The 21395-nt window shown below is 51.5% G+C and overlaps 2 protein-coding genes and 1 non-coding gene across 6 annotated transcripts in view; 1 reads left to right on the plus strand and 2 right to left on the minus strand.

Annotated features, from left to right (window-relative positions):
- Positions 1–2027: 2027 nt before the first annotated feature.
- CSF3 (colony stimulating factor 3) lies at positions 2028–4580 on the plus strand. The gene is given in 7 exon segments (XM_016164697.2): positions 2028–2069; positions 2071–2093; positions 2095–2132; positions 2288–2442; positions 2827–2934; positions 3074–3220; positions 3591–4580. Coding segments are annotated over 7 exon segments (678 nt in total). The 3' UTR covers positions 3756–4580.
- Positions 4581–5972: 1392 nt separating this feature from the next.
- MED24 (mediator complex subunit 24) overlaps positions 5973–21395 on the minus strand; it is a 28525-nt gene continuing 13102 nt past the window's right edge. For 3 of the 4 annotated variants that reach the window (XM_016164692.2, XM_016164691.2, XM_016164694.2), the window contains 24 exons: positions 20105–20143; positions 19683–19756; positions 19103–19335; positions 18902–18958; positions 17350–17461; positions 17041–17191; positions 16636–16749; positions 16103–16150; positions 15594–15676; positions 15220–15306; positions 14652–14763; positions 14017–14159; positions 13469–13506; positions 12913–12995; positions 12359–12537; positions 12146–12245; positions 11647–11822; positions 9508–9772; positions 8932–9113; positions 8661–8751; positions 8217–8307; positions 7196–7276; positions 6706–6854; positions 5973–6524 (listed from right to left, as the gene is read on the minus strand). In XM_016164692.2, coding sequence (XP_016020178.1) covers positions 6408–6524; positions 6706–6854; positions 7196–7276; positions 8217–8307; positions 8661–8751; positions 8932–9113; positions 9508–9772; positions 11647–11822; positions 12146–12245; positions 12359–12537; positions 12913–12995; positions 13469–13506; positions 14017–14159; positions 14652–14763; positions 15220–15306; positions 15594–15676; positions 16103–16150; positions 16636–16749; positions 17041–17191; positions 17350–17461; positions 18902–18958; positions 19103–19335; positions 19683–19756; positions 20105–20143 — 2805 coding nt within the window. In that variant the 3' untranslated portion in view covers positions 5973–6407. The remainder of the gene's footprint in view (positions 6525–6705; positions 6855–7195; positions 7277–8216; positions 8308–8660; positions 8752–8931; positions 9114–9507; positions 9773–11646; positions 11823–12145; positions 12246–12358; positions 12538–12912; positions 12996–13468; positions 13507–14016; positions 14160–14651; positions 14764–15219; positions 15307–15593; positions 15677–16102; positions 16151–16635; positions 16750–17040; positions 17192–17349; positions 17462–18901; positions 18959–19102; positions 19336–19682; positions 19757–20104; positions 20144–21395) is intronic. The other variant, XM_016164693.2, reaches the window with a different exon arrangement.
- On the minus strand, positions 13074–13177 carry LOC118604468. Its single transcript, XR_004951769.1, has one exon. It is a non-coding gene; the product is annotated as a small nucleolar RNA SNORD124 (small nucleolar RNA).

The raw sequence follows: 21395 nt of genomic DNA on the forward strand, positions 1-21395 counted from the left end.
AAGTTTGATGGGAGATGCCTGTCATATAAGAAGTGCCCAATAACTACCAGCCAACATTCAGATTTTCTCCCTATGGGATGGATGGATGCCAGAATGCTTCCCAAGATGGCAGCTCACTTCCTTTGGAAGCAGCCCACTCCATCTTCTGACACCTGGGACCGTTAGAAATTCTTTCCTTGTGTTGAGCTGAAAAATGTCTGTGGCCTCCACTCTCTGTCCCACTTCTAGCCCTTGAGACCACACAACAGATCCTTCCTTCTCTTTTCCAGACAAAACATGTTCTTGAGTTTTTTCATCATTCTGGCTCCCTTTGTTAGAATTAACTTATTTTTCTGAACCAAACACCTGACACACTTGGCTGTAGGTGAAAATAAATGTCTGGGTCTAGAACTGGCCCAGTCACATGTGAGGAAGGCCAAACATTGGTTAAGAGATTCTATGGTTAAGAATTTAAGACTTTGGCACAGGGCAGATCTTAGTTCTGCTACTTGGCAAGTTACTTAAGCTCTCCGAGGTCAGATCCATCTTCTACGAAAGGAAATGGTTCTTCCAGTCCCCTCCTCATTGACTTATTGAAATAAATGCATTCGATAATGTCTGGGGCAGGCTGCGTCCTCTGGATGTTTTAGGGAAGAGGGGGAAGGGACAAATTTGTGACTGTGCATCTCCTGTCCTCCACAGTTCTGTTAAACCCAGCCCTCTACTTGATGGAGCTGGGCACACAGTTGGGCTCAATCAGTGCAGCGAGGGGCCAATGTGCTGCCTTGCATGACAAGGGACCAGAAGCGGGATGTGAACAGATCGGCAGGTGAAGTCTCTGCCAGCTGTGACCACCAGGGGGCAACCCTGCCCCAGAGATAGCCTCACCCAGTCAGACACCGCTCCTCAGTAAGATGCCTCTGTTCCTTGGCACGTTTGGTTGTAAATAAGGACTGAAAGTGACAGCCTTGGGTGCGGTTCGGTCAGACTGCCCTGGTCAGCCCCACAGCCTGTGGAAAACCCTCTGGCTAGAGGCAGCGGCCTGGGATGTAACTCTGATTCTGCTAACCATGACCTTGGACAAGGCACTTTCTCATCTGGCCCAGGTCACAGGGTTGGAACAGAATCCAAGGTCCACATTGCATGGCTCTAAGACTCGAAGCCAAGGCAGTTTCTTCCTTCTCACCTCAGGGCAGCATATATAATCTGGCTGGCAGTGAACCTGGCCTGGGAAGCCACATGTCCCAGACCCCCAACTCCAAAGCCTTAGGAAACTGGTGGGGGAGGGCTAGTGCAAGAGGAGGTGGAAGGGCAAGGTCAGGTGAACCGAGAGCCTCCAAGGGTCTTGCTTCATTCAGGACAGACATCCGGTTTCCTCTGGTCTCTGCCAGGATTCCAGGGGCTTAAAAAAATGAGTCATGGTGGGGGATTGGGGAGTTCCCAGCTAACTAGTTAGGGACTGGAGCCTGGGACGATGCCCATCAAAGTGTGGGGTGGTGACAGAATGAAGACCCTAATGTCCCTATCTCAGACCCCTTGCCCCTCAAGAGGGGACTCAAGAAGGTAGCCTCCTGGGATTTTGGGGGATTATAATAGGGGCGACTACCTTTTTCCCCTCTCAGAACTTGGGGGGCTAGGAAGCAGGTAGCTTGATTATCCCAAGGGAGAATGGCAAAGGGGACTGCCTCACAGATCTGCCAGAGGAGGGAAGGAGGGGCGCCTGGAGGTCTGACTCTCTCAGATCAGTCTGACCAGACTCCAGCCTCCAAGGCTTTATCAGTGGCTCAGCCTTTGTTCAGAGGTTCTGTTCAAATACCCTGGGGCAATTCAGCCCTGGGTGGGGCTGAGGGGAGGAGGGGAGTATGAGGGGGACAATACGTCAAAGAAGGATCAGAGATTCCACAATTTCACAAAACTTTCGCAAACAGCTTTTTGTCTCAACCTCCCCCTGCATTGTCCTGGACAACAAATTTGCATAAATCCTGGGAAGTTATTACTAAGCCTTAGTCGTAGCACCAGGTAATTTCCTCCCAGGCCTCCATGGGTTTATGTATAAAGGCCCTCCAGAGCTGGTCCTTGATACAGCCCTGAGCTTGCAGACCCAACCGGACCCTCCACTGAGCCTGCTATCCCGAGCCCCATGAAGCTGATGGGTGAGTGTCCCAACCTAGGATGGGGGAGTTTCCTGCCTATCTGGGGTATGGGAGGGAGGCTGGAGTGGCCGAGCGGCTGGGAACCCCTAAGCCCCCAGAAAGGGACCTAGATGGGAGTGGACAGTATGTCCCCTGAGACCCGCATCTGCTCCCAGCCCTGCAGTTGCTGCTCTGGCACAGTGTACTTTGGACAGTGCAAGAAGCCACCCCCCTGGGCCCTGCCAGCAACCTGCCGCAGAGCTTCCTGTTCAAATGCTTAGAGCAACTGAGGAAAATCCAGGCCAATGGCGTGGTGCTGCAGGAGAGACTGGTGAGTGAGAGAGGCAGGCCGAGAGACAGGGAGGGGACACAGATGCTGCCAAAGAGGGTATAGAGGAAATAGGACCCAGAGCGGTGGGCAGGGGTGGGGTGTGTGTGTGTGCGCGTGTCAGGGGACACCATGGGTAAAGGACATGGGAGAGGAGAGATACAGGGAAATGGAAGAAAGCAGTGGAGCTGTGGAGCGCTGCTAAGTAACCTGGGGAAGAGAACCTCTTGGGGACAGTGCTGGGAGGGTCTGGCTGGGATGGAAGTGGAGCAAGGAATGGGGCCAAGAAGCCTGGCAAGACATGGAAAGAGGAGGCGACCACAGAGAGAGGGAGGAGCAGCCTGGCCTTATCACGTTCCCTGCACTCAGTGTCCTTCCTGTCCCCAGTGTGCCACTCACAACCTGTGCCACCCTGAGGAGCTGGTGCTGCTCGGACATTCTCTGGGCATTTCCCAGGCTCCCCTGAGCAGCTGCTCCAGCCAGGCCCTGCAGCTGGTAAGTGTCTAGAGGGGAAGAGGGTGGCGAGGGAGAGGGATGATCTAAAAGGCTCCTTCCAACTCCAGGCTCCAGCTGGGGCCCTGAGAGAAGCATCTCAGGGGCGGCATTCCTAACTCTTCCACTCTGTTGCCTGCAGACCGGCTGCCTGAGACAACTCCATAGTGGCCTCTTCCTCTACCAGGGCTTTCTGCAGGCCCTGGCAGGGATCTCCCCCAAGTTAGCTCCCACCCTGGACATGCTGCATCTGGACATCGCCGACCTTGCCACCAACATCTGGCAGCAGGTGAGCTTCATTAGGAACGGTGGTTTTAGGGGCCTACGCCAAGCTGGTCCCTAAAGATTGTGCTGCAAGTCTGGGAGTCCTGGAAGGTCTTTAGGGGGTTCTTTTGGTGGGAGCATTCTCAGGAGTGAGCAGGGGGCTGTTTGGAGGGATCTACCACCTCATCCCAGGACCCTCCTGCTGCTGGCCTTTGCCTACAGTTGAGGGCAGGAACCCAATCACTGAACCTCCAAACAGACCCGCTTTCAGTTCCTGGCTCCATCGTTAATTGTGTGACCTTCCGCAGCCAGCCCATCAGCCCTTTGCATTTCCTCATCCGCGATAACGCCCACTCTTCAGTGCCTGATTGCTGATCTCATCTATTCCTCCACAGATGGAAGACCTGGGGGTGGCCCCTGCCGTGCAGGCCACCCAGGGCACCATGCCAATCTTCACCTCGGCCTTCCAGCGCCGGGCAGGAGGTGTTCTGGTTGCTGACAACCTGCAGAGCTTCCTGGAGCTGGCATACCGTGTTCTGCGCCACCTTGCTGAGCCCTGAGCAAAAAACCTCCCTATTCAGTGTATTTATCTCTATTTAATATTTATGCTTATTTAAACCTGATATTTAAAGATAGGAAAGAGTGGATAGGAGCCCCAGACTCCTGGGTCCTTCTCTCCACCTTCAAGTCTCATTTTCCTGCCTGTAGCAGGGAAAATAGCTCCTGTCTTCCTGTCCCCTGGACTGGGAGGTAGATAGGTAAATACCAAGTATTAACTCCTGTGACTGTGTTGGGCACTGGGAAGAACCACAGTGAACCCCTAACCTCGAGGGTACCCACCTTAGGGCCCTTGGAAGCATCAGGAAGTCTCCCACGTGGGAGACCTGACAGCCCTGTTTAATATTTAAACAATGGTGTTCCCTAGCTAGGTCCTCGTCTCTCTCCCTCACTCTGGCTTGGCTTGCACATGTCAGGTCGGCCAGGCCTTGCTTTTTCTCACGTCCCCTCTCCACAGTCATGTAGCCCCGCAGAGGCAGCCAGAGCTGGGAGGCTTGACCTTGGGGTCCCACAACTGCATTGGGGAATTTTCCTCTTTAACGTTTTTTGGGAGCATGTTATGACACCCACTGGGAGCCAAGGCATCACTGACATCTCTTGTTTTTCTGGATGCCCTAAGAGTCACCACAGACTCATGATGAAAGCCCCACTCCCGCCAGGGTCAGAATGCTGACTCCGTTTAGGCTGGGCAGATGGTCGTGGATCTGCCTTGCTGGACAGGGACTGGGAGTGTGGGCGGGAAAAGATGAGGGAGGATTATGTGAAAGGATATATGAGAGGGAAGTTCAACTGTTTGCTCTCCACTTCTGCCCCCACTTTCTCATTGTAGCCAAGCTTCATAATAAAGTGTTTGTCTCCAATAAATGTCCTTCCTCCTTCTTGAATCCAGCTGGTGCCTGGCCAGGGGTTGGGGGGCAGGGAGTTGAATGGGAGTCAAAGGCAGAGGGCAGGGAAGAGGAGGCGCAGGGAGGAAGCAGGCTCACAAATACTCACTCCTTTAGCATGTATTTATCTTGCACCCACTCTGTGCTGACACTGGGCTAAGTTCTAGGGGGTCTCATGGTGAACAAAGCAGGCATGACCCTGTCCTCATGGAGCCATAGTCTATTGGGAAAGACAGAAGGCAAATGGACTACTGGTACCAGGAGAGGAGAGTGTGTGGGGTTGGGGGAGATCCTTAACCATCCAAACAAAGGTAGACTCTGGCCTGATGCAAGAGAGCACTTAGTATTTGCATAGGTCTGGTCCATTTACCAACTTCCATGAACTCTTCTCTAGCCCATCCACACTCACAGGTGCCCATGAAGACAGAATTAGGAAGTGCCTGATTCAGATTAGGAAACTGAGTCAAGGCGACAACTTGGGTTGGGACTCAAATTCCAGGCTCTACACTTCTCTCCCCTGTCCAGCTCTGCCTCTGACCCAGCAGGGAGCAGCCTCATGCCAGCTGGCCACTATCCTGTTTGTCTCAGTGCTTGGGCTGAAGAGGCCGAGCTCACAACTAGGGAGAGGGTGAGGCGTGGAGACTGGAGGGGCTGCTTCACACCTCAATATAGCTGTGGTGCCCAGGTGCCACCCCCAGACCCAGGGAAGTCCAGACAGCCAACCAGTCCCGTTCCCCCTTCCAAGGCTTCCTCATTCTCATCACCTCTCGCTTTCTTCCCCGCGTGGCTCCCTGGAAAGAGGGTCTGGCTGAGCCAGGCTGCAATTCTCAGGTGTGTATGTCTCAGGGTCATCCCTCTCGAGCCAGCCCCAAAGAAATCAGGCTTGGAGACCTGTGGGGCAGGCCAGGCAGGGTTAAACAGGGCTCCTGCCCCTCACTGCCCCCAGTGCTCTTCTGGGGGACAGATCAAACTCTGGGCTAGTCAGACTCTACGTGGGTTTGGGGTTAGGAAACAGTAGAAGAACAGGACATCCTACCCCAACGCCAGTGGTGCTTTTAGCCAAAACCTCACCCTTTTTAGTGTAGGTCTGACATGGGGGGTGGGGGGTAGGCGATGAGCTGGTGCTGACTCCTTATCTCCCAAATCGGGACTAAGGAAGGGAAACTGCTCCCATCACCCTCCCTGCCCCTACTGAGGGGGCGGACATGGACCCTGAGGCCAGGCCTCTGCCCATCTCTATCCCTCCTCAAGCACAAGATGAGCCTCTTCCCCAGGCCACGGCAAATGGGATTCCAAGACACTGTTCCCACCCCCGTTGGACAGGCGTGGCAGCACTTACAAAAAGATACACAAAGGTCTTTATTTACAAGTGAGCTGAAGTGAACTTCCCTCATATATTACAAAAAATAAAACATACATATACATACATATACACACTCTGTATCTATAAAGTTCCTCAGAGGTAAATCTACTCTTGGAAGAGGGCAGGAGCACAGGAGGGGTTGTGGTGGTGAGACTGCCCTGAGCAACGGAACCGGGCTTCTCACACGCTTCAGGTACTGGCGGGGGGAGAGGAAATTATGAAAGAGAGAGACTGAGAGACATCTTAAAGGTCAGAAGTCAGGGACAGGAGAAAGATCTGGAAACTAAGAAAGGGCTCTTACATCATGTGGATATGAGCAATGATGCCTCATCTTCCCTCATTGTTCTCTCGTGAAGTGCCTGGGGCCGAGACCCTCCCAGGGGGCCTCTGCGGCCACTCCAAATCCCTTAGAGTGCAGCAATGGCTTTGGCAGCCACCTGGCGGCCCAGCGGCAAGCTGAGGTCTGTGATGGCCAGAACCACCTTGGGGCTGGACATGGCTGATACCTTCACCAGTTCCGATACCTGCCACAGACAGACAGCTGCTCACTGGGGCTACCTCGTGGTGGGTGCGATGCTGTGGGAGGAAGGGGGCCCCCTCCCTGCTCTGAGGGCTAGCAGCTGAATTCTCAGCTCTGCTAAAACATGCTAACCCCCTCTGCTCTAGCAGGTGAGGCCAGCCCCTGCCCTGACGAGAAGCACTCACCGTGGTAAAGGGCATGAACTGCAGGATGCTGCCTCGGCTGCCCTGCTCCAGGCAGTCCACACACTCCTCCATGAACCATTGCACAAACTGGGTGTGGGGGCCGGCAGTCCGAGACCCCAGGATGGAGGAAATGAGCAGGAACAAGTTGGCTGTGTGGGATGGGGGGAGAAGGAGAAGAATTCCATGAGAAAGTCTGAGAAGAGGTTACATTCTGGGAGGAGGGACTGAAAAGAAAAAAGAAAGTACTAAGAATGCCCCCCAAACTGGGGCTGTCAAAAAGAGGAAATGAAAAAGGAAAACTGGAGGTGAGTCTGAAGAGGCACTAAATGAGGGCCTGGGGAAGACAGGAGAGCCAGCGAGTAGGTGAGATGGAGGACGCAGGCGGGGAGAGGTGGCAGAGGTGGCAGAGGTGGCAGAGGGCAGCAGGCGGCCCCCTGCCAGCTGCTGAGGCCTTAGCCGCCGTTTCAGGGGTGGGAGTGGGAGCGCTCACCCAGGACTCGGTTCAGCGGGTCTCTCATGTTAACGGTGTGGAGCTGGGAGGCCGACAAGGAGCTGCTCATGGACCGGTCAGCTGTGGGGCCAAGCGGAGGGAGCACTAAGGAAACGGCCTCCTGTATTCAAAACACCTTTCCCGGGAAAGTTCTGGCCCATCAGGTGTGAAGCGCCTGCCCAGGGAAGGTCCTTGGATCCAGAGTCACAGAGGGGCCAGATGCAGAGATCCCCACAGGGAGATGAGAGAGCACACACTGGCGAGCGGCGCCGGGTGCCTATCTGGGGGCTGGACACGGACTAAGCTGGTTAATCCTCACGTGTCCACTTTACAGATGAAGAAAACAAGAACTCGGATTTGCTAAGTAACTAAACAAAGGTCACAGGGTTTGTGGGTGGCAGACCCAGTACCTTTCCTCTGCTCAAGCACAGAGCTGGTTCCCTAGTAACTAAAAAGGCCTAAGAGAAACTTCCAGGCTCAGAAGAAATCTCTAGAAACAAGAAAAATTAAATGCCACAGAAGGGGCCCTTGGAAAAAAGAGGTAACAACATCTAAGGAAGTCGAGTGGGGGAGGGAGGGGTGCTCTTCAGGCAGGAAGAGTGGGGAGCAGGCCCAAATCCCAGCCTAGGCCTGCTCCAAGCCTCAGGGCCTGTTTCAGGGGAAAGGAAGTCAGAGCTGGTGAGTCAACAGCACAGACTGTGCCCAAGGCAATGACCTCCCTTGGGTAGCCTATCATTGCCTCCACCTCAGGGTAAGTAAAGGGTTGGGAAGGGCCAGCAGTGTGCCCCAGGCTGGGACTGAATCCAGGCAAAGGATCCTCAACCCTGAGGGGCAAATCCGTAGTAACCTTTGGTCTTTCCAGGGGTAGAGCACCAGCCTACAGGAGACGAAAAGGGACAAACTGCCACACCCTCTCTGACCAGCCAACAAGGATGCCTACAGCTGCCGACTGGTGCTAATAGCTGAGGCAGGAGTTTCCAAGAAAGGAAGTGGCCCGCCCCACTCCTGTGCACACACTCACTGGGACTGTTGGCATCTTCCTCGTTGGAGCTCAGAAGTCGCATCAGCTTCGAGGGCTGCATGTCATCCAAGGGGAAGAGGCTGATATAATCCTGGAGGGCAGGAGATTCATGATCACCCATTCTTCGATCCCCCAAATTCCCGTTATCGGGTAAGAGGACCGAGCGCAGATCGGAGTGGGGAAGCGCCAAGTCCACACAGGCCTCAGTCAGCATCTTTAGTGAAGTCATCTTCCCCCTGCATCTCAGTCCCTCTCCTTGCCCACTTCAACAAGCCTCCTGAGATCCACTTGCACAGTTAACCCTGCAGACGAGTGACTAACAGGTTACCCAGGGGCAGGGAGGTGCCTAACTGCCTTTGCCTGGGAAGGAGCCTCTTACCAGAAAGGGCTCAGGAAATGTCTGCTGCACAAACATATAAACAAGCAAACAGAGGCATCCCCTACCTCGATGTCTTCACGGTGTCTCTTCTTTTGGCGGGAGGATGCCTGACCCTTGTGGGAGGAATAGGAACTTAGGGCACACCAGACAGCCAACCTGGAGAAGGGTTCCAGGAAAAGAAGTAAAATTAGAGGGGCTCCAAAGGGGGTTTCTGTGCCAGTGGTGATCAGGCCCCGTCTGACAGGGCCTCCGCTCAGCCCAGCTTCCCTAGGTGACCCCGGGTAAGGGCACCCGACTTGGGGCTGCAGGGTCTTGAGGCTCTGCAGAGAATCCTACTTGGCAAGAGCAGTGCCAGGGGGGTCCATGAGGCTGTGCCACTTGGAGGAGTCGGTGAGCAGGCCAGGCAGGATGTGGCCCAGCAGGACCAGTGTCACCTGCTGCATGTCCAGACAGAAGATAGAGTAGAGCAGCTCTACTGCCCGCAGAGTGTGCTCCTTCCGCGTCTCCTTTAACAGCTCCTAGAAGGGCACGTGAGGAGGGATTTAGGAGCTAGAGGCCCTGACTGCGGTGCTCTGACATCCCTGCCACTCCAGCCCGGCTCTCCGGGAAGGCACACAGGGAACCCCAGCTGCTGCTCCAGCCCTCCCTGTGGCTCAGAGCCTCTGGCCGGAGCTACCGGAGGAGGCAGCTCCCCTCAGAGTCCAGGAACTTTCCAGGCCAGGACCAGCCTCTGTATTCCTAGGAATCTTCTCGCTGCATTTAAGAGGCCTCTCAGAGAGGCCTTGCTGACCAGGCTGAGTGCTGGGAAGTCAGAGGAGGGGACTGAGTGTCATCCTATAGGTGTCTCCTGGAGCCTGAGATACCTGCTCACTCAGCCCATGGTTCTGGCTCACACCCACCCACCCTAGGTACCTTAATTAGGTTGTTGCAGAACCAGTAGACGCCTCCCATGTGCAGCAAGGTGTCAAAGATGTGGATGGAGCGACTGTCCACCCATCCTTTCTCCAGCACCTTGGCAAATATGTCTGTCAGCACCTCCTTGATGGGCCGCTTAGGGGGTAGCAGGTTCCAGTAGGGCATCGTGTCCATACCCGGGGATGGGAACTTGATCTGTGTAGCTGTCTGCTGTAGCACGTCAGCACACATATGCTCCAGGATCGAGCTCATGATCACTACCCTGAGGGAGGGGGAGAGGACCTGAAGCTCAGGCAACATTGGGTTCAAGAGCCAGGCTGGAGAGAGGAAAAAATATCTAGGCCAGACTTTTCCCAGGACTTGGATTACGGAAATATTTCTGGGGAATTAACCCCATTCTATGCTGAGGAAGGAGACAAGAGGAAGCCGCAAACCCCTAGCAGACCTGACCCTACCAGTTCTGCTCCTGGCAGTACTCTCACCTGCTAGACACAAAGCCTATTGTGCGAGGAGCTCTCCTCCCCCCAGTAATTCCAGCAATATGTTCATGTTTTCTCTCTCCATCTTCTGCCATCCCCCAGGCCTGGCCTTGCCAATCCTGACATAAATAAATACAATCACTTCCCCCTGAGCTGAATACTTGAGGGGTGTCCCCACCCAGCCTTGGCCTCCTCCCAAAGTAAACTGTTACTTCCAGGACAAGGGCCCAAAGTCTTCCCCATAGGCCTCTTCCCGGCCCTCGGTAGCTGGGCAAACATAAACGTATATCCAGGGATTTTCTCATGAAGATTCCTTGACCGTGAATACAGACCCGAGTCTGGGTGCTAACTGCTCCTGGAATGGTAAGTGGCTCTGGGAAAGTCGCTGTGCCTTTCCGAGCCACTTTTTCCACCTGCATGGTAGAGACACAGATTTCCCACTACTCCTCACCCAGATCAGAATCGGGGTACTTAGAATGGAGAGGAAACACTCCATTACTTGTTGGGAGGAAGATGATGAGGAAAGAAAGAAAGGAGGCAAGGGAAAAAGAGGAGATGAGATTTCACGGATCCTCCTCACCCTCATTTCAGCTCGATCTTCCACTTCTCCCTTCTAAGAAATCCTAATGGCTACCTCGTGAGTCATCACTCATAACTCACCAGTTGGTTCGTAGCCATGTTAATGGCAGCACTATTCACAACACCCAAGAGATGGTAGACACTCCTGCGTCCATCAGCTGATAAATGGATAAGCAGAACATGGCATATACATACAATAGAATATTATTCAGCCTTAAAAAATAAAGAAATTCTGACATGTGCTATGATATGGATAAACCTTGGGGACACTGTACGAAATGAACTATGCTAATCACTAAAAGACAAATACTGTATGATACCACGTACAAAGGGTACCTAAGGGAGTCAGATTCATAGAAACAAAAAACAGAATGAAGTTATAAGAAGCTGGGGGTAGGGAGAAACAGGTGAATTGCTGCCTAATAGGTAAAGTTTCAGATTTCCAAGATGAAAATTCTGGAGATGTTTCATAAAAATATAAATGTACTTAACATTACTGAACTGTACACTTAAAAATGGTTAAGATGGAAGATTTTATTATGAATTTTTTTACCACAAGGAAAAAAAAAGCTATTGAATGGGTGAATGAACCAATACCACTGAACTCATCATAGCTAAAGTCACCAGGGAGGTTCTCCAAGCCCCTGAAAAACCAAAGCAGAAAAATGTCACAAAAGATAGTCAGGTAAGATGTAAGGGGATGTAAGGTGGGGTGGGTAGGTCCAAGGCCTACAAAATCTACAGACAGGCTCATAGTTCCTAGACAGTGACACACTAGGATAATCACTTTGTTCTTCAGGCAAGCTAGAAAACTGGACCTCCCTGAGGGTTTGTTTGGGGTCTGTATTCTGGGACACAGCAGATCCCGGATTAGAAACACTCCTGGCACAGAGATACACACTAACTGTTGCTGAGTCAGCGAGTGAATATGTGAGCAAGAATGTGAGTGATTAAGTGAGTGAGCAAGTGAGCAGCGTGTTCAGGAAGGGAAGAGACGAGGGAAATACTGGTAACTGGAGGTGCCGACTTCTCACGACAGACCTGTGGGGTTCCAGAAGGGAGGGGCCGGGTGACTGACCTCTCATTGTAGAACTGCAGGGTGTTCTCACTATACAGTGGCCCTGCCAGCTGGCGGATCATCTGCAGCGACTTCTCACGCTCATCCAGCCCCAGCATCCGCACATGGGCCACAAGCCAAGCCACAGCACACACTGCCAGACTGCACACCTTTCCCTTGATATTATCTGTGATTTTCTGAGAGAGGGAAAAACGGTGACTGGGGCCACTATCTCCCCTCCCCTGGCTATCCCTATCCCCATCCTCTGAGAGCAATTAAGTGCAACAAGTGGAATCCTGGGCCACATTCCACACCTCTTTTTACCACAAGTTTGATTTTCCCTAAGTTACCTTTGCCTGGGTAGGAAGGAGTGGCTAAGATGATGATTATAAGGAAGATCAACATCCAAACATGAGCTCCTGGATTAAGGGTCTTTTTGTTCTTACAAAATATAACGAGCTATCAAAGACTGGCTCTGTGTCCTAGGGAAGAGAGAAGGTTGCTGGAAAGGTGAGGCTACCTGGATGGACTCGAAGGCCAGTACGCCATTCTCCCAGGCATTGAGGATTTCCAAGATGGCCGCTGAAATGCTGAGACAGGCTTCGTGCCAATTCATCTGCCTGCAAGGAGGTGAAGGCAGGAGGAAAATCACCACAGGGGAGCATGAAACGGGCTGAGAGGGACTTGGTGCTGTCCCCACCACCACCCTTGAGTGGGAGCCCAGGCCACTGACACCAGCTTCATCTCAGAGGAGTTGTTGAGCAGGGCCACGAGAGACTCCACTTTGGTGGAGTCAGGCCGGAAGCAGGGGTGATCAGGGTTCAGGATTTTGCCCTCCTCGGGCATGCATGTCTGTATCCAGGTCTCAAAGAAGGGCACCTCTGCTCCTGTGCTCGACTCGGACAGAATCACCTGGAAAAAAAGGCAGGGAAGGGTGACCAGCCGAGAAGGGATAGTACAGCACCCTGCACCTCACTTTCCTGCCCCTGCTGCTTTTCCCTTCCCAGCCTGAAGAAGTGGGGATAAAGTGGTCTAAATGAGAAAGATGAGGGTTATGCTGCCACCTAGTGGTTGGTGTGAATGTGGCACTGAAGGATTAGGGATGTGACCAGGGGAACATCTATTGACTTCTCCAGGTTGGGCACCTGATTTCTGTAGCCAGCACAAGTAGTGGACTTGGGTGACTGAAAGTGGGTAGGGGGTGAGGTGTGGAGAGATATTGGTTGCTTTCTTCCCCTTTGCTCCACCCGCTTAGTGCCCCTAATCCCCCGCTTTCTTTTCACTCACCTCTGAGCCATAGGTCTGGGCCACATGGCACAGCATAAGGAAGGAGATGTCAAAAAGTAAGGCTCGAACTGGGGCTGCTTTGGCTGTGAAGAATGAAAAGGCTGAGCCAGCAGCTAGAGCAGGGGCCTGATGCCCTTGTCTGGGTTAGGAGGGGATCAGGATTCACCTCAAGGAAGGTCAGAAACCAAGTGGCTTCTTCAAAGCTCTGAGGCTCAGAATCCTTTTCTTGAGTCTCAATTGGGACATCATCCCTTCCTTGGAATCAAAGACTCCTGATACCTTCCTTCAATCCTCCCTGCCTGCTCCCCCACCCCCACCCTGCCCCGCCAATATCCAACCAAATCATGAGGAGAGAGAATGACAAAGGGGTGGTTATGGAGAAACCCTTTCCCAGCATTGCCCTCTCTCAAATGTCTCCAAAAGCTTCATTAGTCATTGCTCAAGGGAGAAAACAGCCTCCCAGGATGAGCGAAAGCACCCTTTTCCATCCCAAGCGCTCCCTCTGCACCCCTCTTTCAGTGCCGACCAGCCCTGGGGAATCACAGAGTTGACTTACTGCTCTCTTCACTGCCATGTGTCGTGAATTCATTCAAACTGTGGAAGGAATTGAAAACAAGTCACATCGACTAGGGCAAGGGCTGAACAACAGCTGGGGTCAAGGTGACAAAACCTACTCGGAGAGGCAGTAGAGTCGGAATTACATGTTAAGCTCAAGATGAACACCATGGCTACAGAACAAAGAACTCTTAATTTTTAAAAGATTTCCAAGGCCTAGAAGATGGCTTGCTGAACAGAACAATGTTCTACGTATCCAATTCCAGGTCAACCAAAAAAAGTCAATAAAATTTGAGAGGCCCTGATTAATAACTGGGCACACACCAAATCCCTCCACACCAACTGTTTAATGTTGTCACCCCCTCAGATGCCTTTACTTTATCTTCAGCTGAAAAGAGGCTTCATGTCCAAACAACTGGGCCCCTCCCAGAGTCTCCAGCTGGGATGTTCTGCTTTGGACTAGGTATGTATGGAGAGACCCAGACCTCAGGGCCTCATCCCTATCCTGCTAACTCCTCCTTTAGGAACACCTCCCCGATCCTTCCTTACTTGATGAATTTCCGAGCGAAGGACTTAAGCTTCCCAGTGGCTGCGGCTGCAGCCAGCAACAAATCCAGACTCTTCCCGGAGAGCATGTGGCCCAGGACCCCCAGCAGCCCCTCTGGGGACTTGGAGTGGTCTGCATCCATCGTCTGGGAACACGACAGGAAATCAAGTCCTGAAGAACACTGAAGACCCCCCCCCACCAGATACAGCCTAGCCACAGTCTCTCTCTGTCTCCATTAAACAGTACACCGTGACCTGCAATTTAATCTATGTCTTTCGGATTCCAATCTGAAAAACAGTTCCTAAAATCTATCCTTGCTTTCCGATCCATCCCTCTCAACTAAATTAGGATGATGGGGTTGGGGTTGGGGTGGGCAATGTCACTGCTACAAGTCTCCTTTGTTTCCACATGAGACAACCTAAGTGAAAGCACCTACCACAGTGCCTGGCTTACAAGTGATGCTCAACAAACATTAGTTTTCCATGCTGGCTTCCCTTGCCTTCCCCTTTTCTCTATTTCCAAAGTAACTATGCACAAAAACCAGCAGAGAATTGTATAGCCTCACTTATTTATCTGGAAATAGAGGGAAAATTGGAAAGCGAGAAGAGATGATCCTGGTGGCGAAGGGCCCACTCACCTTGAGGATGTTAGTGACAGTGGGCTCTGCGCGGAGGATCAGCCCAGGATTGGGCTGAATGTTGGCGTTTTCTCCTGCTTTTGGCTGGGGTGCATGCTCTCGGTCTACTGCACTGTGGCCATAACCAGTAGGCCAAGAGAAGAGGAATAAAGATTAATTCCTGACATGGTCCCTAGTCGGGCCCCAGAAGCAGCGCACAGTGAAGGTGGGAGGCGCATAAGAACCTTTGGTGTCAGTGTGACGTTTATGAAAGCGTATTCAATATTGCAATTGCTTCAGTTTGTCATTGGTTATTACATCTATTTTGAAAGTTTAAAATCAAAGGAAGATTTATAACTTTGGCTTTGATCACAAAGGAGGCTGAGAGTTAAGAGTGCAGAATCTAACAGAGCAAAACCCTGGTCTACAGAAATCAGTGTTTCCTATTCCTGGTAACCCTAGGCCTGGTGCCAGTCACCTGCAACCTAAACTCTACACGGGAGAAGAAAAGGCACCCAGCAGCCCAGTCTGGACATGAGAGAGGGAGGGCAAAGGGTCCCTAGACTGGCCCAAGGGGACTCACACTTACCGCTTGGCCATAAGGTTGTTCACACTGGCTTCAGACAGAAGCCCCTGCTTCCTACATTCTTGGAGGAGGAAGTCTGTAAAGTCACAGCTGTGAGGGGAAAAGATGATGAGGCGACTGGGCACAGAGCAGGAGCAATGGGTCCCAGCCCGGTATCCTCCCTCCTTTAGGATGAAGACTGTTTAGAGTGCCGGAGGGAAGGCAGAGGGTAGAGGGGCTCGGGCACTTGGCCACTACACGGCTGTTGCCTCCTGTTCTAGCCAAGGACAGTGAACAAGGAGAGACGGTCCCTTGAGGTTTATCTGGCACAGAAGAGGAGTGGAAGAGCCCAGAACACCTTCCAGTAGAGTGGGAAGGGTGAGCAGGGGAGTTCGTACTTGCAGCGCTGGTCAGCTTTGTCCAGCAAGGGTGTGAGCTTCAGCAGGAACTCAAAAGCACAATTGACATCTTCGGTAAAGTCCTATAAAGGGCCAGAAACTGCCATCTGGCTTCTATGTTCTTCTCCACACTCCCAACTGTGATGTGGGCTCATAAGGACACTCTATGGATATAAACACCTACAAATCGGCCATTCCAACCCACTGGCTTCTAGTGACTAGACGGGGAGAAGCATGGGGCACCACTGTTCTCTGCATGGCCACCCTGGCCCTAATCTTCTCAGGCAACCTTGCCTCCTGAGCAGCCGCGCTGCCTTCTGTCTGGAGACTGGGTGCCTGTGCATGATGCCCGCAGATAGGTACACACCTGCTTCCCTTCCCCCAGGCACAAGACTGCACAACTGCCCAGCTAGGGCATACGTGACCCCTCCTTTACCCTTGTTTCTCCAAGGTGGAAACAAGAATTTACCTGCTACCATGCCCTGCCTCATCTCATTTCTTCAACTCACCTTGTCCCCATGAGAGTATTTCTTCAATTTTACCAAAACCTGTGGAATCTAGAGGAGGAAAAACAGGAAGCACAGTTCTTCTCTTTCACGCAGAACTAAAGGCATCCCCTCTGGCCCCCTGCTCTGGGCAGAGAGATGGGAACACTTGCCCTGGAAGTGAAAGCATCCTTGGAGCCAAATCAGGAAGCTGACAGGTACTTGAGCACCTGGTACCCTCAGCCTACGGGACACAGGGACCCTGCTTCAAAGCCTGGGGCCCAATTCCCTGGCTCCCATAACTGCCCTGCACCAATCTGGATGACAACTGAGCTGAACAGCACCTGTGCGATCAAAAACAGCTGAGGCCTGCCAAGTGGACTAAATATGGCCCTGGGACTTTTGGACAAAATAATCGATGGAAACTTGCGCTGGGGGATCTGGAAGCCTGGGCATGAGGCCAGCGGGGAGGAACATGGGGCAAAGTTCCAGAGTGACACTGCTTTTCCTGAGAACCATTCCTAATCTGCTCTCTGCTCCTCTCACGTCCCAGGTACCTTGAGGAAAGTGAAAGCTGTCCACTTGAGCTCTTCTGTACCCTCAGGAGACTCGATGAGCCCCACAAGGCAAGCTTTCCAGATCTCCAGGACAAAAAGCGGGGTGGGGATATGCTGTGGGAAGACCCGAGGGTGAGGCATAAGGGGTGCCCCATCCACCCTGCATCGTCTGCAGACCCCTGGGGATCAGGTTAGGTCAGAGACTGCGAAGCAGACATTTCTCCCCACTCTCACTGTGAGAACTAGGACATAAGGTGAGATGGCCAAGCCGTGCGGGTCTGGGGTCCACTGTCCACCACAAATAGGAGAAACCCTGTTTCTCCTGGAAAGACCAGAAGAATCCTCCCTCCTGCCCCCAAATGGTCGGCTGCCTTGGAGACAGAGATGCAACTCTGGCCCTCCCACCTGCATGCGTTTCACCATCATGAGCTGTTCCACCAGGGGCTGTGTCTCGCCTGTCAGGTTCATGGTGCCCTCAAGCAGGACCAGTGCGTGGACGGTGGGGAAGCCAGTTTTGTGTGGCTGCTCAGAGTGCACAGACAGCATGGTGGGAATGCTGAGGGGAAAGATGTATGGGGAACAGTGTTTGGTCAGCTAGAAAGAGTTGGAGAGGAGGTGAGAGCAGAAGGGTCAGGACCAGGTGCCACATGATCCCATCCCCTCCCAGGGCCTTTCACCTCTTCCTTCACCCCAATCGCCTTGGGAGCCAGGTACCTCCTAATGAGTGTGCCACACTTCTCAGCCTGGCTCCGGAGCTGGGGGTTGCTAAGATTGGCCAGGATTTCCCCAAGCTTCAAGAGAGAATGCTCAATGGCTGTCCAGGAGGCTGGCAGAAAAGAAGGAAATGTAGAAACTGATGGGAACTAGAGGAGAGTGAGAGACTGGCCCTTAACTCCTGGCCTTTGGCACCCCGAGCCCACAAAACCAAGCAGAGAGGCTTCCCTTAAAGGTGACATGAAGACTGGGGGCCTGGGGGCAGCATGCACTGTTTCTATAAGGGGAGTACATACCAACAGTGAAGCCCCTAGAAACTATCCCCAGAGGCCTGACTTCTAGGGCATCGTGCAGCTGACTTTAGAAACTAAGTGTGTCCTAACACAGGCAGAGGCAGAGGCAGGGGCTGGGAGGTGGAGTGGTGGAGCCCAGCAGCCCAAATTGGGAGGCAGTTACAAATCACTTCTGGAGTGAGCTGCCCTTGCAAGTGGCCATCGCTTTCCACCCCAGTCAAGCTGGACTCCTCCACAGCCTTCCGTGTTCATCCACTCCCTGTCTGGGCCTCTGCTCTAGCTGCTCTCCCTTCTAAAATGCCCCTTCTACTCATCTGCACCCTCCAACTCTCACTACCCTTCAAGTCTCTGTTCAAGCCCAACTTACCCAACTGGTCCAACCCATTGATCTCTCCTCCTAGATGCCTGAACTCATGGTCTATACTGCATGCTTTAGCATTTAAATATAAGTCACTTATCCTAGTTACAATTCCAGAGGGTCAAATGATGAATAATGGCACTAACTAGCCCATTAACCTCCACATAGCACACGGGAGAAAAACCAAAAAGATATGACCTGAGATCCATTAAAATTAAGTTAAATATCCATTCATTTTTCAGCCAACAAACATTTTTGAATGCTCAAGATAGATAAGAAATTGTCATAGCTCATTTTTACATAGCGGTCACCTTTCTGGACTTTTCACAGGCAATAAACCCTATTTTGAGAAGTAATAAATATAGTAATCCTATAACAAGTTCTTCAACCTGGTCCTGAAGACCTGGGGGTAACCCATTCCAGCATTCGCATTGTGGGGAGAACAAGAGATCCTTAGGTGGTCCGAAGCCACGGCAAGATTGTAGCCTTCAGGCCCATGCCCAGAATACAGAATCTTCCCTCCCACTAGGTGATCTGTCTGACCTCAGGCTCCAGAGGGTTTCAACATTTAACATGTATGCTTGAGTCAAGGGGTACATGGCACAGCAGGCCTGACAGCTGACAGGTCTAGTGTTTAAAGGGGTGTTTTAGGCAATGCTCAAGCACAAGAAACAATTTTTTTTTCAGATGATCAGTAACAGGGAGACAAACACAAGGATGGATAGTGTGCTTGTCTTATCCTCTAATTTTTTCCATATATATTACATACTAGTCTTGCTCCCCACTAGCATGTACGCTGGTTGAGGGCAGGGACCCTGCCACATGCTGCTTCAGAAGCCCCCCGCCCCCCAACCCCAGCACCTGGCACAGTGCTGGGCATACAATAATGCTCAGTAAATACCTGTTGGTTGATTGGCTCGGGTGCCACCCTGCCCAAGTCCCTGGGATGTATGCAATGCTTATGGGGAGAAAAAAAAGGAAGTGGGATGATTTCAGATCCTCCTGGAAAAAAGTGGGATGCCATCCTGCCTCTCCCCTCTCAATTAAAGAACTGACTATGGGAGAAGTGGCAGGTGGGACTCAGGGGAACTAGGGCACATACAGGCCTCCTCAAGTTTGGCGATGTGGAGCAGGGCCCGGTTCTTGGTGCTGCTGAGGGTCTTCTCCAGGCGCTGCAGGCACATGGCAAGCTGCTTCTCCCCAGTGGCGGGAGTGCCAGCCTCCAGCCCCTCCTGGAGCCGCTCTGCAGAGGCTGCGGTGCAGCGCAGCAGCCAGTGGAGGGCGCTGAGAAGGGCCCGGCACAGCCCGATACACTCCTCTGCTTTGCCGTGACAGCTACCAGGAAAGGATGCAAAATCAGTCTCTGCTCCAAAGGCTGAAATCTGACCCACACCTATGTTCTCCAGAGTGCCTGGAACTCCGCTACTAGAGAAGAGAGTTGGGAAACTAGCAAAGTCTCAGGGAAAACAGCCCCATAGGCTTCCACTGGACAAGATTTCAAATGAGCCACTCCAAATCTAGAAGCATTTTTGTCCTAAGGAAATAAATAGAAAAGGATGGGGATGGGTGAGTGCAGATGAGCAGTTTGGAAGAAGTGCAGGAACCTAGAGCTGGGTTCAAGTCTATACACTTGGGGCTTTTCCTTTACATTAAGTAATGCGGCCTCCCACCCTTGCCATTACCTTAGTCGGTCACAGAACATGTCCATGATATCCAGCAAAGCCTGGACACACAGGTCTCGGGAAAAGTCATCAAACTGTGGAAAGAACAGTGGTGATGCTACGGAATGCCCCAGTCAACCCCTAGTCTCACAAATGAAGCAGATGGGACATTAGGATTCCTGATCATCTTTCCATCCACCTCGGGTTTCAGACTTGGAGTTCTTTCAACATTGGCAACTGGCTCCTAAATTGCCAGCCCCCACTTCCCAGGATGCTCCTCCCTCCAATGGAAGACAGCAATGCCAGCCAGAGACATCATGTGCTGCCTGGCCAGCCTCAGTGGTCACATGATCAGAGCAGTCAAGGAGGTGGGGCTCCCTCTGTCACAACTATATCTCTAACCCCCTGCCCCCTACCTAGCTTGTGAGTGGCAACGGTCATACCTTACTGATAGCTGTGAGGACAGAGGAGTAGGACACCATCTGGAGGGAAAGAAGAAAAATAAACGTTCAGATGACTAGTGTCCCACAGCTGAGAGGAACAAACGCTAATACTTAGAGCTGCTGCAGCTCTCCTAAAACCTTAACCCCTTTCAGAGGCCTTCTTCAACCCATTAATAGAGAGGCAGTAACACTAGGCATTGTCCCCGTTCCTCCTTTTAACAGGCTTACCACAAATGACATCATAAGCATAAACCTACTGAGAAGATGATTTGGGGGTATTCGAAGGTGACATGTCTCACGTTCACATGCCACTCACTGCCCACTATATGCAAGTTTAACTGACTGCCAGCGGACAAAAGAATGGAAAAGAGTCAGGTTATGTTCCTTTACTCCTACAATTTCTATCAAGAGTGATTTCATTTGGACAAATACTAGAGATAATCACACATTTCCTGCAAAGACTCAGTAGTACCTGCACCTTGAAATAGGCAGTGAATATCATTATACACTCTTACTCATTTCTCTAGGTCTTATTTTCTAGGACTCCTCCAGGATACCTTCTCTGACCAACTCAACCTCCCACCCAAAGCTGAAATCCTTCCTCTGTGCTCCAAAGTAATCCCCTTATGCCAATCATCACACAGCAGGTGCCTGCTGCCCCCAGCAAACTAGGAGCTCCTTGAGGACAAGGATACTTTTACTCAGTGATCCTCATTAACTTGGTGATAATGTTTGTAGAATGAATAAGTAAAAATACACCCTTATATCAGCATTTCCCAAAGTAACTTCCAAAGCTGCATTCTCCAATAAGAATGCTCCTAGCTTCAAGTGGCTTTTTAACTTTAAAGTTTTACAAAATTTAAAATTCAGTTCTTTAGTCATACTAGCTGCATTTCAAGCACTTAACAGCCACATGTGGCTAGTGGCTACTGTCTTAGTCAGTGCAGATACAGAATATTTCTATAATTCTAGAAAGTTCTACTGGATGATGGTGTTCAAAGGTTCCTAAAGATGTTAAGAAATTTTATAATACAATATTGAATGTCAACTGCAATTGAAAAAAATTTTAATTAAAAGAAATTTTAGGAGTGACGTCAGAAACATGGTAGAGTGAGACATCTCCAGATCTCTCTCCTTGAAACAATAAGTTGAATATCTAAAAGTCAACAAAAAACACTGCACAGCTCATTTGGGGAGACTTATCAAATTCTACTTTCTAATATATCTATTGATTTTCCCCAACATTTTATTATAAAATTTTCCAACATAAAGCAGTTGAAAGAAATTTGCG

The sequence above is a fragment of the Rousettus aegyptiacus genome, unplaced genomic scaffold (assembly GCF_014176215.1).
Source record: "Rousettus aegyptiacus isolate mRouAeg1 unplaced genomic scaffold, mRouAeg1.p scaffold_m13_p_6, whole genome shotgun sequence".
Taxonomy (NCBI): domain Eukaryota; kingdom Metazoa; phylum Chordata; class Mammalia; order Chiroptera; family Pteropodidae; genus Rousettus; species Rousettus aegyptiacus.